General features: G+C 26.0%; 1 protein-coding gene and 1 pseudogene across 1 annotated transcript; one reads left to right on the top strand and one right to left on the bottom strand.

Moving 5' to 3' along the window:
• Positions 1 to 4,719: 4,719 nt before the first annotated feature.
• On the bottom strand, positions 4,720 to 17,497 carry LOC132929413 (myrosinase 1-like; annotated as a pseudogene).
• On the top strand, positions 11,578 to 12,334 carry LOC132929420 (uncharacterized). Its single transcript, XM_060994755.1, has 2 exons — positions 11,578 to 11,824; positions 11,893 to 12,334. Exons 1-2 carry the CDS (start codon positions 11,578 to 11,580, stop codon positions 12,213 to 12,215), a joined length of 570 nt encoding a protein of 189 aa, XP_060850738.1. The 3' UTR covers positions 12,216 to 12,334.
• Positions 17,498 to 18,155: the final 658 nt, after the last annotated feature.

Genomic DNA, 18,155 nt, shown 5'->3' with positions numbered 1-18,155 from the left:
CCAATGAATATTATCAAAATTAAAAACTTTCATCGATCAATTAAATATAATAGTTGTATAATAGTTGATTTATAAAGAGTTTATAAATCCGACATTCCAAAATCAAATAATATCACGATATCTCGAGTTCGGTAGTTGGAATATTTTGAAAAATCGTGACTGTAAATAAACCAGTTGTTTTTCTCTCGGCTTTAAGTTTTGATTTATAATATCATATACGTGTCAAAGACATTTTTTATTTATAATTTACAAATTATGATGACAATATTGTATGGAAGTATTGAATTTATTCAGTCAATATTTCTCAGATGTATCAACATAGGCTAAATCTGTGCCGTGTGATTCTCGAATCGTCGGAAATTATTTTTCACACGAATTGTACGTTATCATTAGACTTGCGATCAGTATTTTATAGATCACGTTATTCTGGACGAACACGAAGTCGAAAGTCGGAACTGTCTAATTATAAAACAAAAGTACTTTGTTACCGTATAATAATTACTTCTACACCTCCGGAGCAGTCGGTAAAATATAATCGAAAAAAGTGTAACGCTAATTTTTTTTTTTTTACTTTCCCATAAACGCGGTGTGACTGTCTTGAAGTGCCGCGCACGCATGGTCGGCCCGGCTATTGATGTATAGAAATTAATGATTATAAAAATCATGTTGTTCGTCGTACGTACATTATATTATATTATAATATCATATCATATCGAACGTAATAGTAATGAGTGGTCTATGTTTTAAAGTCAGTTTCAAGTGGGTACAATAATATTTCGTAATCGATATAGTTCTGGCCGAGCTGTTATTCGTGTAGAGACACGAGTTATAATAGATATTTTTTGTATATTTCTAACGTATACATAACGTAAAATCGATGTACCCATATAGAACGTCACTCGGCGGGCGTCCGTTTACTGATACGATGTATGTACCACGACAGTTGTGCGTAATATAATGTTTACAAAAAAGAAAATTAATTTAATATTTAAAATCAGTACCTATACTTGCAAGAAATCCATTAAAAAAATGTATGCGAGTCGATCACGACCGAACGAAGTCTTACTCAAAACGTGTTTAAGCGTAAAAAGTACGCGACGCAGTTCAAGTTCTTCATATTATATATATATATATATATATGATGCTTACTACGTTTTGTTCTCTTCCACCTATATATATTGGTATATGATGCTGTGTGTCGGTTGACATTACGTTTTTGGTTATCTGTATTGTTTGGTGCTAATAAAATATCTATTATTATATTTAGCTATAGAATATTATGCGTTCAATGGGTATATAATATTATATGTACAATGTTCTCCTGTAATGGCGATATTATATAGCGTAACGTTATTTAAGCTTATCTAAAATGTGTATTTTTTTATTTTATTTTTTTACAGATCATGTTTCGAATTATTTTACCGTCGATAAATATCCAGACACAAACCGACCAAATTAAAGTACGCGACGTTGCTACCTTCGAGATTTATCTTTCGAATTATTGTAAAAATGTGTATTCGCCGTGGTTTTGTCACAATTGTGACATAATAATAGGAATTAAAATATAAAAACGACTTTTACTAACTCCGATATCAGAACAAAAACTTATGCCGTCTAAATATGCTATAATATTTTATTTAAGAGATGTGATATTATAAGTGCACAGAGAATAATTTAACGTGTGTTTGCATTCGTCGTTGGGCTTGGCATCGTGAATCCTAAAATCCCCAAACTTATAACAGAAAACTGCACCTGCCTTTATGTTATATTAGATTTATTTTTATTTAAATTATTGGTAGTTATAAATAATATATAAAATTATGATAATATAATCATTGGAATATCGAAATATTTCTTAGAAAATTTAATAAATCTACACAGTCTAAAAATAATAGTAGATTTTATGATTACTTATATTATGATTAATAGTCTCTAATATGATTTTTAATATTTATAATAACTGTTATCTACTAATATAATTTATGAATTTATAGAAAACATAAATTATATCAATTCAATAGATAATCCTATTTGATTCAGTATGATTAAATAATTCAATTGATTATCATATTTATTATTTTAAAACATTTTAAGAAATAATAAATTACTCTGAAATGTCAACTATTATTTAGTCTGTTTTATTGATAAAAAGCATATTATATTTTAGCATCTGATATTGTATTGATTTTATAATATTTTAATATTTTTTGTCTTTTTATGTACACACAGTTCGGGTAAAAAGAATGCTCAATATGTGTCATGTACTCATGTAGCACTTTTATAGATAGGAAATCGATTCTACGTGGCACTTTGAAGAGGTAATTTTTCTATTTTCTCAGCATTTTGAAGAAATGCCAGCACGCGTGGTTGTAACCGAACTCCACTTTTTTTATGGTATCATTTATTATTGCTTTCAAATTTTACTTCAACACACCACACCATTATCCTGAATCAAAATGATTAAAGAAGACAAATGAGTATTTGCCTACACCAGGTTTCTGCAAACTTGTATGACTTCTTTTTAAAATCGAAGTATTGTATAAACACTATAAACTAACTTAACTTTTGAATTTTAATCATCATTATTATATGGTTTTTTATAATGTTGGTATAAATATTTCTTCTACGATATATGAATGAGGTTCAAATATTATACAACTTTAATCAAGAATTCGAAAACAACAAAAAAATAGATGTAAGTTTTTAAATCTCGTGATAATTAATTAATTAAAATTAAAAAAAAATTAATAACTAAGAAAATCGTAGTCCGATCGAAATCGTTCATCTGAGAGTGTAACCATTTTAAACTACTTATCCACTGTTATATCACCGTTTATGTAAATATTTGTATTAACGGCGATCACAACAATAATAAACTCGAATACTAAAAACAATAAATTACTGGAATAAATCTATCAACTTATACTTGTTGGATATAATCATCCTTTCCCTCATGTTTTTTGATTCTGGATATTGTAGTTGGACAACGTTTTGAAATATAACAGACTGCAGACGTAATTGTACCACTTGAATGAATATAATCCTAATAGAATGTTAGAGATCTGTCTATATAACTATATTATACTCTATGATATACTTTTCTAATTACTTTTGCTACAGATGTGCTTAAAGTTGAATTGAGTTTTCTCTACAAATAAGAAACTATGTATTGTGTGTAATTAAAATATCTAAATAAAGAATATAGCTGTAATTAAAAGTCTATGGTTCCGATCGTTCTAGTGAATGGAAATAGTTATTAGTGTATAACCACAACAATGTTTCAATAATTGTTTATTAAAAAACTTTATGAGCATTAAAAACTCGAAGTAATTACACGAAGATGGTATATCAGTTAAAAATTAAAATTTAAGTGTCAATAATTTTTAAAAGATCTCAGTTGTTATAACGGTCAAAAAATCGATTAATCAAGTAAACTTTTAATTGCAAGTAAACTAGCTTACTAAATTAGTTAGGAATTCAAAAATTATGTTAGAAATAAATTGCAGTATAATAAAAATCAACGAAATTTTAATTGAAATTAATTAACAACTAGTAAAAATATTAGTTATTTTATTTTATTGAAACAACTATGTTTATAATATTTTAATTTTTAATTTAAGTACACATAAATTATATTTATCAGCATGGCTCAGCGAAGTTACCAATGCAATTGTTATCATTTTAATTTAGTTGTTTATCATAGACACATTTATTATTATCATTATTTTTTCAATACCAGTAAAGTATAAAAAACAATTATTAACCAAGATAATTTATATATTTTTAAATTATTAAAAGGAATAAAAATAACATTATATTTTGTGTACAATTTTTTCCATCCAATCTTTTATAATAATTGAAAAATTAAAAATGAGTTTTTTTTTTACTCATAAACAAATACATTTTAAAATAATAAATGTTATAATAATATGTAATTTATAGCAAAATTCTGACGATAACATGTATAAGTATATATTTGTTATAAATAATATTGATCGTTAAATTACTAACATTTATGTAGTTTGAAATTTAAAATTAGTATATACATATTTTAATGGTTCATCATTTGAATTCTATTTTCAAGTTAAAATAAAGATAACTAAAATATAAAAATGGTTTAAATAAAATGTTATTTTTAATTTATTAATATCTTAGATTCGAAGTATACGTTGTTTTCGTAAATTACAATAATTTTTAATGTTCAAAAATTTCAAAAATTGTATACAATATTCTTTATAAATAGTTCTTGCATTAAAACTAATCGAATATATTATACATTCATATTTTTTATAAATGTTTGTAGTTCAAATTTAGACGATGTATGTCAAAATCAGGAACAATTATGAAATATATTATTTTTATTAATTACAATCTTAAAATAACTCCACTACCTATTCACAACCCACAACTATCTGAGTTTCTGATGTATAAATAACTTATATATACCACACAATAAATGATACTATAATAATAATTATAATTTAATAAGTCGAAGAGATATCTGCCTTTTTTGATTTATTAGACATTTTATGTAGAGTTATTCGAATACCATTCAACTACGTCATTTCAGCAACATAATATAGATGCATAATTTAAAAGGAATTGAATCAACTATAAAGGTATATAATAATATTATAACAATTTATATAATATTTGATTATATATAAATATATATATACATATATATTTATTTGCGTTAAGAACATTTACAGCATTCTACGTATTATTGTAGTAGGTACTATTAAAGGCATAAGTAATTACATTTAATAGTTAATTATATTCTATTAATAATGTCTAATTCAAATGTATTTTTTTTTAATTAATTCAATTGCCTAAAAGTAATTACATACATAAAAAATTATTACTAATTTTCAGAAATATAAATATAAAATGTATACTATATTACTCACCCATAACAATATGAACATGTAAGTATTTAATTTTAATATTTAATTCTAATTTTTATTTGAAATTTCTTCGTTTTGAACAATTGTTGGAAAAATGGAAAACTGTTTTTCTTTGTACGTGGTCTTGATTCGTCGTTAAAGTCTACGGCATAAATTCCAAATCTCTTTCTATATGATACAATTATTTATATGTATAATTAATGTCGTACATAGTACAACTGTACCAATAAGTAAGTAATATTTATGTGTCAAAGTAGGTGAGTTACGCTGGCATCCGCAGGTTGGAATAAATACTCAAAACCGGTACAAAAATTTGTAATATAATTTGTACGAATTTGTAATCGTATTTTGGAAATTTGTACACCCCCCCAAATGGGGGAAAAACACTTTTTCATCTCGGATGCCAGCGTAACGTTACTCCAGCATCCGCATTCATGATTTTTATCTTAGACACTCAAAACCGGTACAAAAATTTGTAATATAATTTGTACGAATTTGTAATCGTATTTTGGAAATTTGTACACCCCCCCAAATGGGGGAAAAACACTTTTTCATCTCGGATGCCAGCGTAACGTTACTCCAGCATCCGCATTCATGATTTTTATCTTAGACACTCAAAACCGGTACAAAAATTTGTAATATAATTTGTACGAATTTGTAATCGTATTTTGGAAATTTGTACACCCCCCCAAATGGGGGAAAAACACTTTTTCATCTCGGATGCCAGCGTAACGTTACTCCAGCATCCGCATTCATGATTTTTATCTTAGACACTCAAAACCGGTACAAAAATTTGTAATATAATTTGTACGAATTTGTAATCGTATTTTGGAAATTTGTATTCCATTCTAACCTATAGATCTAGACAAAAACTGATTGTAATAATACGTTACCTATTTAAAAAATAGTAGAGGTACACCTTCCTAACATGTGCAAAATCAACATTTAACGTCGGGCGCCAGCGTGACGTTATTTCATCAACCGTAGAGCTGTAGTATATAATCATGATTTATTTCCAAATAATTTTAAATTATACAACAAATGTATTTGTATTTTTACATATTATTACGTACAATATTCCTTATTGATATACTTAGAGATAATTTAAGCAAATAAGCAATGCTGGTAGAGTTTCTTCATTTTTTAAGCTTGTTTAATTTTAATTAGTTTCTAAAGTAGTAACTCAGTTATATCATATTAATATAATTGTATTCTTTGTAATATTTTTATGTATAATTGTTAATCATAATATACTATTTTATTTTGTTTATTTAAAAAAATATAAATATGATAAATATCGTGCAGTTTTTATTTTAACTGTATGGTAATAGTTAAGTTTATGTTGTGGTTATTCACGTGCGACGTGCAGCAGATATTTTGTTGGTTTTTCCTAATTTTGACGGGCGTCATCGTAGCGACCATCTCTATTATTTATTGTTATATATATATAATATATAATATATATATATATATATAGACCATCCTCTATTGTTATAAATAGCTATTTTGGTCTATATAATATAAATTAAAAATAATTTTGTAATAATATGATTTCTGATGATTACCGATTAGTATTTTATACGATCATTTGTCGTTTGGATTTCTCCGTGATCAGATTTCCTGATTTCCGAGTTTTTATTTTGCTTAATTCAATTATTTATAATAATATTCAATTTCACCGTCGTTATAATGGTAAGTACCTATTATTAATCATCATAATATAATGTTATAATATATTATAATTACCTTGGGTGAAACTACGGGTAAATACTAGTAATACTGACTAACAATTTTTACATTTTATATATTTTAATAATTATTTAGGCATTATAAATAATATATTTAAATTTACATGTAAACGTATACCTACATCTGTACATTTTATATAATATAATATCAATATTATCATATAGTATATACTATATTTATATAGGTACAAATGAGGATTATAATATAATTATAATATTATAATATTATAATAAAAATATTAAAAAATAAAAAAATATAAATAAAAAATAAAAAATAAAAATATTATTATTTATTTTTTTTTTATTTTTATTAAAATATTATTATAATAATATTATTATATTATAATATTATTATATATACTAATATTTTATTATTATATAACGTACCTAATAAAATGATTTTTTTTTTTAAATAACTAATAGCATACCTATTTATTTAAAATGAATAACTTTATTTTTCGCATATAAAATTTGTGAAATTTTTCGTTTAAATGTTTCTTACCTACTACACGATTATTATACCGCTCGTACCTATTAGAAGTGTAAGAATATGTGGAATTTAAATAATTTCTTAAATTTAAAAATTGTACATACTACACAATATGAACATAATAATTAATAATAACATTGATCTATGCCTAGACTATCTTCTATTTCATATTTTAAAATATGTCGTTAGTGATATTAAATTAATAAATGTTTTATATGTGTAGGCAGGTAGAAAACCAAAAGTCGATCCATCTGTTGTTGATAAAGAAGTTTTAAAAAATAAAAATGAAATTTTCGATGGTAAAAGTAAGTAAAACAATTATTACCTATACTGTTAACAAATATTATTATAATGAAATCAACACAATAGAATTCCTAAAAGCAACTAAATTAATGAATTTACTTTAAGATAAAATATCAATATTGTAAATTATATATATATATGTATTATTTTTTATGTAACGCTAATGGCCTCAGCTGTCGAAGCGGAAATTAAAAAATTTCAAGATCAATAACAAAAAAAAAATATATATTATTATTTCTAACAAATATCTTGTAGAGTAAATACAATTTTTTCGAAGTAAAATACTTTGTATTTTTACGTTTCAATAAAATTGTGTATTATAAAAAGAATTACCAATCTTTTTGTTTTTTTTGAGTAAGGTAGTTATAATTAGGGTCAGATTTAGGGATTACTATATTAGGTAACTATATTTTTCTTACAATTTTAGTGATTAAAGTCTGTCAATTTTGATTTTGTGGGTATATATGGTTCTCTTAAGAAAAGTGTAAAATGTTCATAGGTAGTATATTTCAAACTAAATCTGACACCTTTGCCTAAATCAGACGAGTTTAAGATGGTTTTCTTTAAACGCTTTGTTAATAAATTAAACGTTTACGCCATCATTTGAAATTGGAATTATTTGAAACAAATCAAATATTTACTTGAACATATTGATGAACATTGTCGGTGCCTATTTGTTGTCAGTAAAATTATGTTTTAATCTAGATATTGCTGGTGTTAACGCAGAAGTGTGGCGAAGAATAGCGTCCAGTGTAAGTGAAGGGATTCAAGATGTTGTTACACCAGGATCAATACGTATTCGTGTTACTCGTAATGGTGGAAATATACTAAATATTCTTGGTATTTTACCTGCTAATAAAACAGATGTAAACTCCCCCCACACAGTAAAAAGTAAGTACATATATACATTTTATATACCTAGTTTACATAATAATTCGATTTAGCTTAGAATCATTATAAACTTTATTCTAATTATAATTTTTAGAACATTATGGTATTAACTCTACAACATATTATGATACATCTTCTTCTGATGAAAATAATTTAAATTCTAATAACTATGAAAAATGTATTTTTGATATAACATTTTCTGTCGATGAATGGAAATTAATTCAACCTCGTCAAACAGTGCATTGCGAAAAGAGAGGTTATAGAACTTATAATATACTTACTCCGTATGAATGGAGCAATGTGATCCAACAACACTTTTTTTTACATACAAGATTACCTTGTTGTCTTAAATTTCAAAAAAGGCCGGTGGTCAGCTTTTCTGGTATCGTTTTTCTTACCATACAAGGACAATGTTCAGAATGTAATTCATCATTTAACGGAAGGATAGATTCAGTACCAGCAGCAGATACTCGGTTAGTATAAACCTATTTCATATACTTGTCTTAATATAATATAAGTTATTATTTCATATTATATTTTACAACTATTATTAATAATTTAGAGTAGTTATGAAATGCGTATACAGTGGAAATTTTAATGGAGATCATTTTAAAAAACGGAGACTTATGGGTGCGGAAAAAGAACGTGCTTTAAACGCATTGCTGAGTCAGCGAATGGATCCGTCGATTTATACTCGAAATCAAGCAAATGTTTTAATGAAAGAAGGTAATTATGATATTATATAATATATTATTATAGTACCTACTATTGATATTTTTGGGCAGCATTTATTTAAATAAACATTATACTGTAGATTCTAAAAAATGTGTATAACGTGTACAATTCTTAACCTTATACCTTTGTAAATAAACTAATCCAATTTTAACAAAATTATTTTATTTTATTTTTCAATTTTAAAGGTGACAGTATCCCTGCTCAAATACCTAATGTCAATGCTTTAAGAGCTCTTAAGCACAGAGCAGCATCAGCAACTAGATTTCACAGTGATCCAATTAAAGCATTAGAATTAATGAAAGACAATAGTACATTTTCAACATCCATTCATGGTATTGGTCTAGATAAATTTTTTATTCATTTTTGGAGCCCGTTACAATTACAAATATATAAACAGTATTATAACCAAAATAGTACACCTACAATTTCATTTGATGCTACAGGTGGATGTTGCCGAAAAATTAAAAGAAATAAAACTGGTCCTATATTTTTGTATGAAGGTGTTATAAATTTAAATAATAAAAATTTTACTGCCTTTTCGATGCTATCAGAAGAACATGACAATTTGGCAATATTTATGTGGCTTAAAAGATGGTTAAAATGTAATGTCAAACCTCCAAAAGTAGTAATCAGTGACCAATCTTTAGCACTGATGTCTGGTCTAGTACAAGCATTTACTCAATACTCATCTCTTGACAGATATCTGAATGCATGTTTCTCTCTGGTGGTTAAAAACGAAGACATAGAAATACCTTTATGCTATATAAGAAACGATATAAATCATTTTATACATCTTGTGACTCAATGGGGCCCAATAAAAAATTCTATTTATCCTAGCACAAAACAAATTATTACTCGAACTATGGGACTACTCGTTCTCTGTACATCAATTAAAGATGCCGAAAAGATTTTAGAAGCATTATTCGATGTCATTTTAAGTAAATTTGATGGAAATATAGAGGGGATGAATACGTGGACACCTTGTTATAAAGCCAAGCGTTATTTACAATCATTAGTAACAACCAGTGTTATAGATTTAGTAGAATCTGATGAGTGTAATGAACCAGATCCAAACAATACAACTAGCAGCATTGATGAATATAATACTGATGATGAAAATACATCTAACACCAATACGACTTTCAAAGATTGGGCACAAAGTATTGCTGATAAATCTAGATCAAAAGTTAAAGATGTAAAGGGAATTTCCGATAATGCACAATATCTACTTGCACTCCAACCTATCCTTATAAGAACATTTAAATTATTTCCTTGTTGGTCCGATATAATGAGACAACATTTTGGATTTGGAGAAGAAACTGCGTCTAGTAGCAGGATTGAGAGTAATTTTAATCATATAAAAAATCGTGTGTTCAAAAATAGTCATTTGCCCCTGAGAGTAGATTCATTTGTAGAAGAACTGATTTTATATTATAGAGGCGATCATCTTTTATTACAAGGAGAAAACGATAATAAAACGATAAAGTCACTCGATCAACGCTCACGTAGTAATAATGATAATAACACATATTATGATAATCAAAATAATGTAAGCTTATCCCATTCAATTAATAATGATGACTTAATGGCTTATGAAGATGATTTCTTGATAATAAGCGATACTAATTTTATGAATCAAAATGATATCAGCTTATCTCACAGCCATACTGATAATGACTTGAACACATACTCGAATGACAATGAGCTCTACGATAATTTTAAGTCTAACGAGCATAGTGATGCTACTGCCAATTCTACTGATGATTCATCATTATCTTCATGTATTTCTATTGACGTAAACGAGCACCAAACAAATAATAAAAGTTCAATTTTTGATACTGATTTAAAAAATATTCAATGCCAACTTTGCAGAAATGGAGATATCCCAACAGGTCTTTACAAGTGTATACAGTGTAAAAAAGCTGTTCATTTATTTGGTTGCTCCATTAGAATTCCTAACACGGATGAAGGTTATGGAGAACCAAGAATTTGTCTCGATTGTGATAAAAAAAATTCAACTATAGCTGAAAATAAAGCAACAGAAAGTTGGAATAGAAAAAGAAAACTACAAAATTCACGATCTTCGCGTTCCTATCTTGTTCGACAACCAGGATTTGAATTATTAGACCTCAATAAAAAGGGAAATATAACTTCAATTATACTTTTGAAAAATGGGAATTCTCTACTTAGCAAACCAATTATGGTACCCGATCATGGAAAGTTAATTATAAGCAATACTTGTTCGGTTGATTCGATATTGTCACTCTTAGCAACATCAGCTGCAGACAGTGGGGTTTATCGAAAATATTTAAGCGACTTAAGTTCATCAAATTTGACTTCAAATATAGCATTGCAAATGATTACTGAAAAAAAAGTTAAACAAATTTATTATAATCGAGCATTACTTTTGCTACAATTTTTCGCAAATAAAGTTGAAACTTTAGTAGGTGGTCTTAAATCGATTGATACAACTGATACTGCTGCATCCATGGCAAATAAAATGATGAGTGAAATGCCTTCATTTATAAAAACTAGTAAATGTAACCACAATTTTTGTTCTGTACCTGTGTTAAAAGTCACATCTACACAGCTTTCATTAAATGTGTACGATGGTCGAATAAATATAGCAAATGATCTGCAAGAATATATAAAGGACTCTGAAGAAAATTGCTCTTTCTGTGGAAATAAAAGAAGTATAACAGTGGAATCTACAACACATATAATTATCGAATTGAACTCGATTCCTTCAGGTAAATATTATTAGCTTGAACCAAAAAAAATTTATAAATATTTTATGTAATAAAATGCTTTTATTTAGATCTAGAAGCATCAACTAGCACGGGAAATATTGAGAGTGTTCCACTTCATTTAATAAAACAAAACTACGCACGTCCAATTACATCTAAATTAGATGATTTGGAAAAATTTGTAAAAGTTGGAGATAAAATATTCAAATTAAGAGGAGTAGTAAGTTTTTATGGTGGAGACAGGAGAGGATTGCGAAATGCCATGGGACACTATACAGCATCTGCTTTCAGAGAAAACTGTAAATGGGAAACATATGATGACACAAAAATCAAAGTCCAAAACACACGCTTATCGAGTGAAAATGATGTAGAATTATTGTTTTTTACGGTTTAATTATCATTACTTTTACAGTTGTATTTAATTTACAGATTGGTTTTTTTTTGATTTATTAGTTTATTTAAAAGGTTTTTAAAAGCAGAGAAGCATATGTAAAATTTAATTCAAGTTTATAATTTTCAGTTCATTTAAAAGATTTTATAACCAAATAATCTAATACTATTTATTATTATCTTTTTTTTTATTATGAAAATGTTTACTGTTAATTTTAAGATTGATCTCTACTATTTTTTAAATAGGTAACGTATTATTACAATCAGTTTTTGTCTAGATCTATAGGTTAGAATGGAATACAAATTTCCAAAATACGATTACAAATTCGTACAAATTATATTACAAATTTTTGTACCGGTTTTGAGTGTCTAAGATAAAAATCATGAATGCGGATGCTGGAGTAACGTTACGCTGGCATCCGAGATGAAAAAGTGTTTTTCCCCCATTTGGGGGGGTGTACAAATTTCCAAAATACGATTACAAATTCGTACAAATTATATTACAAATTTTTGTACCGGTTTTGAGTGTCTAAGATAAAAATCATGAATGCGGATGCTGGAGTAACGTTACGCTGGCATCCGAGATGAAAAAGTGTTTTTCCCCCATTTGGGGGGGTGTACAAATTTCCAAAATACGATTACAAATTCGTACAAATTATATTACAAATTTTGGAACCGGTTTTGAGTATTTATTCCAACCTGCGGATGCCAGCGTAACTAACCTTGTCAAAGTTACTAAATTACACATGCAAATTATGTATTCAAATTAAATGATTACCAATAGCCAAATGTGAATTCCAGTGTATCTATAAACGACCAAACGCAGTATCCAAACACATTTATGTTTTCATCCAATGCTTCTAGTAATTTATTTAAAATGCCCTGAAATAAAAATTTCTTTTTCACTATATAGTCAGTTTATAAAATATAAGTTGGGCATTGTATGATGTATATATATGATAAATTTAGGGCAAGAATTTCGATGTAGTAAAAAATTGTAAGATAATATACATTTTATTTATTAACAATTGCAAAAATATGCTATTATTATATTATGTTTTTTTTTAATTTTCTAATGTAAACGATTGCGATTATATCGGAGAATAGTATATCTATTATAGTTGAAACTCCATAATTATACATCGAATTATGTAGTTGTTGGAACAGATTTAAACAATGCGATTTGTCCAAGGTTTAAGGTAATATTAATATTTTCCGTTTTATATTCACCGTTTATAATGTTACACAATTTTAAAAGGTGTTTGAATCCCTTATTATTATTTAGTAACAAGTGAATTTTAGTTTAGATAGTTAGATAGTAGACAATTGGAAAAATAACCCAATAATTATAGACGAACATTATATAAATAACATTTAAAATTATCAAGATTTTCAAAAATGCAATTTGAGTATTATGTTAAAAATATAAAAAAATATGCAAAAAAAAATTGTTCTATTTAATCAGAAATAAGCTAAATCGTGGACATATCTCACAACCAATCAATTTGGACTTAAGCAAAAAATAAAATGTAAATGCAAAGAAATCCTAGCCCTAATGATGATCATATAAAATAATTCGAAAAATGCTTAATATTCTTAGTTTAGTTTCACCTATAAGACATCGTAAAAATGTAAATTACATTACATTATGCATTAGGTATAACTTACAGTATGGTAAGCTATTTTTTTTTCACTTTCATCGATGCCATCTTCCTCGGGAAATCCGTTCTCACCGATAAATATTTTTGGATTATTCATTTTCTCATTAATCCATTTCAGGCAATTCAAAAATCCTTCGAAAACCTTGAATGATATTAATTTAACGTTTCAACGATAAATAAAGTGGATTAATTTTTTAAATAGAAGAAAATATATTAATATTTTACTTCAGATTGTGTAGTACTATGAAGGTCCATAAAATATCCTCGATCTCTTTTTTTAAGATTAGGTTCAGCAGCAAATTCTTCATCGGTCATTGGTCGCACTTTTACGCTGTTATAATAGTTGAATACAATAAAATCGAATGAACCTATAAAAATAATTTTGATATTTTAGTGTGATATTCAAAACTGCTAAAAATTATTTGAATCTTCATTAGGGTAGTTTTTTTTACTTTTGTCGATACGAGGATAAAAACAAATTTTTTTGAGTTCAAATTTATATAAAAAAATTAATGATAAAATTGAAATGTGCAACAAGGAAGGACAATTTGTGTTTGACTGTTTTTAATGAAATTATTCTAAAAATCAGTAATAATGATATCTATTTGAACAAAAGTTTCAATACTATCAGTAATATATATTTTAAAACGTTGATAACGTAATGTGGTTGATTTAACAGAATAAAGATTATTCTGTAAATATTTTGTTATAATAAACAAAGAATTTGGACACATCTCATACAGTCATACCTTTAATTAATTCCTGTTCATATTCTGTAAACTGTGTAACTCGGTCGAGTCGTATTTTTTCTTTTTTGTTATTCTTAGGAATAGCCTCTAAAAATTCTTCTGGATACTGTCCAGTAGATAATATATGTGCTATTAAACCAAACTAAGCAGTAATCAATTATATTAATATATGAATATAGAAATGTGTTACGAATAACATTTTATTGAATAATTACAGTATAAATTCTTGCGGTTTCAGCAGATTTTAGATGTTCTGGATTATTTGGGTCTTTGGGGTAGAACCAAACTCCATCTATGGCTATACTTATTTGTCCTGATACAGATAAAGTATGGATTATCGCAGTTTGATAGAAAAGTACACAAAAATAATTATAAGTTGTAATTATTAACTATATTGATAATAAAATACACATATTGTGGTATAGAATATTTTACCTTTTTGTTTTTCTCTAAATTCATCATTGTATAATTTATAAACCAATGCATGCCAAGTTATGTAATGCTAGATAATCAGAAATTCTACTAAATGTTTGTTATTCTTGGTAACCGGGAGCAAAATGCTCAGAACCACATCCTTCAATCGATAGATGTATCTCTGCAGTTGTTGTCCAATATTTTACCTAATAGGTCAAAACTATTTGTTAAAACTTAAATAACACGTTATACTAAAAATAGTATATAAATATATTTATCATATTTATTTCATATGTATAAATAATAAATATACATACATAATTTTATATTATATGATTAAAATTTGCATATGTACTTACTCTGTCTCCAAAATTCTCGAAACAGATACTTGCATAAATTGGAAAAAAAGATAAGTAGTACAATTAGCTAGTCCTCCAATTGTATTGCAAGCTTCTATCATATCATAGCTGTACAAGGTTGCCTATATTATATTTTTAACGTAGGTACATAAGATATGTCGATATAATAGGGTTATATTTTTTGACCATATTTAAAAGTTTTTGATAAGAAAAAAATTGTATAACTACCATTGGTGTGATTCCATTTTCAATTAATTTGTCAATTACATTATTATAATATGCTATTCCGGCTTTTCCCAGTTTATGATCATGAAGTTTTGGAATAATTCTAGCTGGACTTATTGAAAATCGATAAACTTGAACCTGCAAATACATTTTAGTAATCTCATAATTATTTTTATAATTGTTAACTATTTAATATTTTATTGGAAACAGACACCCAATTCCTTGAGAAGTTTGACATCTACATCTGTTTTGTGGTACGTATCCGCTGCTACATCTCCGTTGAAATTAAAATGTGTACCGTCTTCAATCGCAGATGATGGAAATTTGAATACTCCCATTCCCTTAAATAAATCAGCTAATCTAGGTTTGACACCCTTCTGTATGTGTTTTTCGATTACTGATTCCGGTAAGTCTAAGAAGTATCTGAACGACTTGTTTGCTTCATTGGCATGAAAATAATGGTCCCAGGTTGATTCTCCCTTATCTATGATTAAAAATGTTTTAGTAAACTTCTATAAATAATATTTATGATAAAAAAATAAAGGATCAGTAAGCCCTACTACACAAAACACAAATTACAATCTTTATAGTAAAAGTACAAAACATTTTTCGAAATTAACCGTATATATACAATACTATAATTTATTTTTAATTTTTTTTAACTATATCTAAAAATATTATGTACCCACTACCTAGTGAAAAAATTAAAAATCATCATATATAAATAAATATTTAAAATATAGATCAGTTCAAAGATTAATAAAGATTATTCTAATTTAACGTGATTCAAAAGTAAAGATAATTAAAATCTCAAGTGGGTATATGTAAATATTATTTCAGAGCCTACATAATCGATGCATAATTGGTTTAATAACATTTATTAAATTAAATATTCTTTAGTATCCTTCTACCACAATATTTAGTAATATGCTGTTGATAGTTTCTCGCTGTACTTAATCTTGTACGTACCTAATCACTAGCTTTTATATTTAATTAAATTAATTACTCTTTAAAACCAGATTTTTTTGCATAGTTCGGCTACATGACTTTACAACGTTTTAATATTTTGTACGAATTTTAAATAATATTATTTAATCTTAAAACTATTTGCAATAATTAGCTTCTTAAATTGATTATATTACTAGATTTATGCAAAACATAGAAAAAAATATTTTTAATTTAATTAAAATAGGTAATTTGTAAATAGTTTGAATTGTAAATCATAGTAAGTATTTTTAGTATTGAAGTGAAACTCCGTTTCACTAAAATTAATAGTTTTATAATATTTATATCGAAAAGTTTTTTTGATTTTTAGGTAGGTACATATTACACTAGTTTTTGATGAACGCAAAATAGTGATAAATTTCATACCAAGCTATTTTTTTTTGTCAATATATATATTTTGCTTTAAAAATCTATCATTGAATAGACTTTCAATTAAAATTGAATATTTAATTTTAAAATAAATTTAATTTTTTATAGTTAAGACATTTGATACAAAATTTAAAAAAAAAAACTTAGTTTTAAATAATATAACTGTAGCAAAACATTTAAAAAAATGAGAAAATCAATTATAAAGAAACTTACCTTCATTCCAAGCACCTTCTACTTGGTAAGCAACAGTCGCAGTTCCTAGGAGAAAATCGTCAGGAAATTGCTTTGTTGAAACGAAACTGTCAGCTATATTTTTTTTTTTAATCGAATATATTAAACTTGTTATTTTTAGTAATTATTTAAAAATATATACTTACGGTTTGCTATATCATTTGCCATTTTTTTGAAGAGATGTAAATAATGTTTAACGAGTGTTTGAAAATGATTTAGATTGTAAGGATTTATTTCATAGAATTCAGTACAATCGAATAGACAAATATTAAAGAATATTATTCTAGTTTTACATAGACATATTTTTAATACCTATAAATATATGTCTATTATTATTGTCCATTCATCATATTTTTTTATAATGATTAAATTGATAAATGACTTTTACATAATAAGTATTGATAGATTACATACTCTCTAATTGGTATTCAAATAAAACTATTAAAATTTATTATATTTATATTTATTTGAACCTGTCATGCTGTTAGTGAAGATTATTGTTTATAATGCTTAGATAAACAAACAAATAATTATAATTTTTTAGTTTTGCGGTAATTTCAGACGTATTTGATATTAAATTACAGTTAATTATTTTTATACGAATTGTATTTTATATATTTATCAATTTAGGTTAATTAACAATAAAGTCCAAACAAATTAATCATTAACGTTATTATATTATTTCTAAATATTGTAAAAAATCAATTTTAATGAGCTTATTTTTGCGAGATATAACACTATATTTTTGTTTGTATAACAAAAACATATTTTTATAACATATAAAATCGGTAATATTTAAGCAATAAATATCTTGAAGAAATAGTCCTTTGTTTTTGTTTTTTTTTTTTTTAAGAAATGATAATATATCTTTATCTGTGCTACTGTTAAATTTGTACAAATTATTGTTATTATTAACTTTTATTTAACATTT

Source organism: Rhopalosiphum padi, chromosome 4 (assembly GCF_020882245.1).
Source record: "Rhopalosiphum padi isolate XX-2018 chromosome 4, ASM2088224v1, whole genome shotgun sequence".
Classification (NCBI taxonomy): domain Eukaryota; kingdom Metazoa; phylum Arthropoda; class Insecta; order Hemiptera; family Aphididae; genus Rhopalosiphum; species Rhopalosiphum padi.
This window is presented reverse-complemented; position numbering and strand designations above follow the sequence as displayed.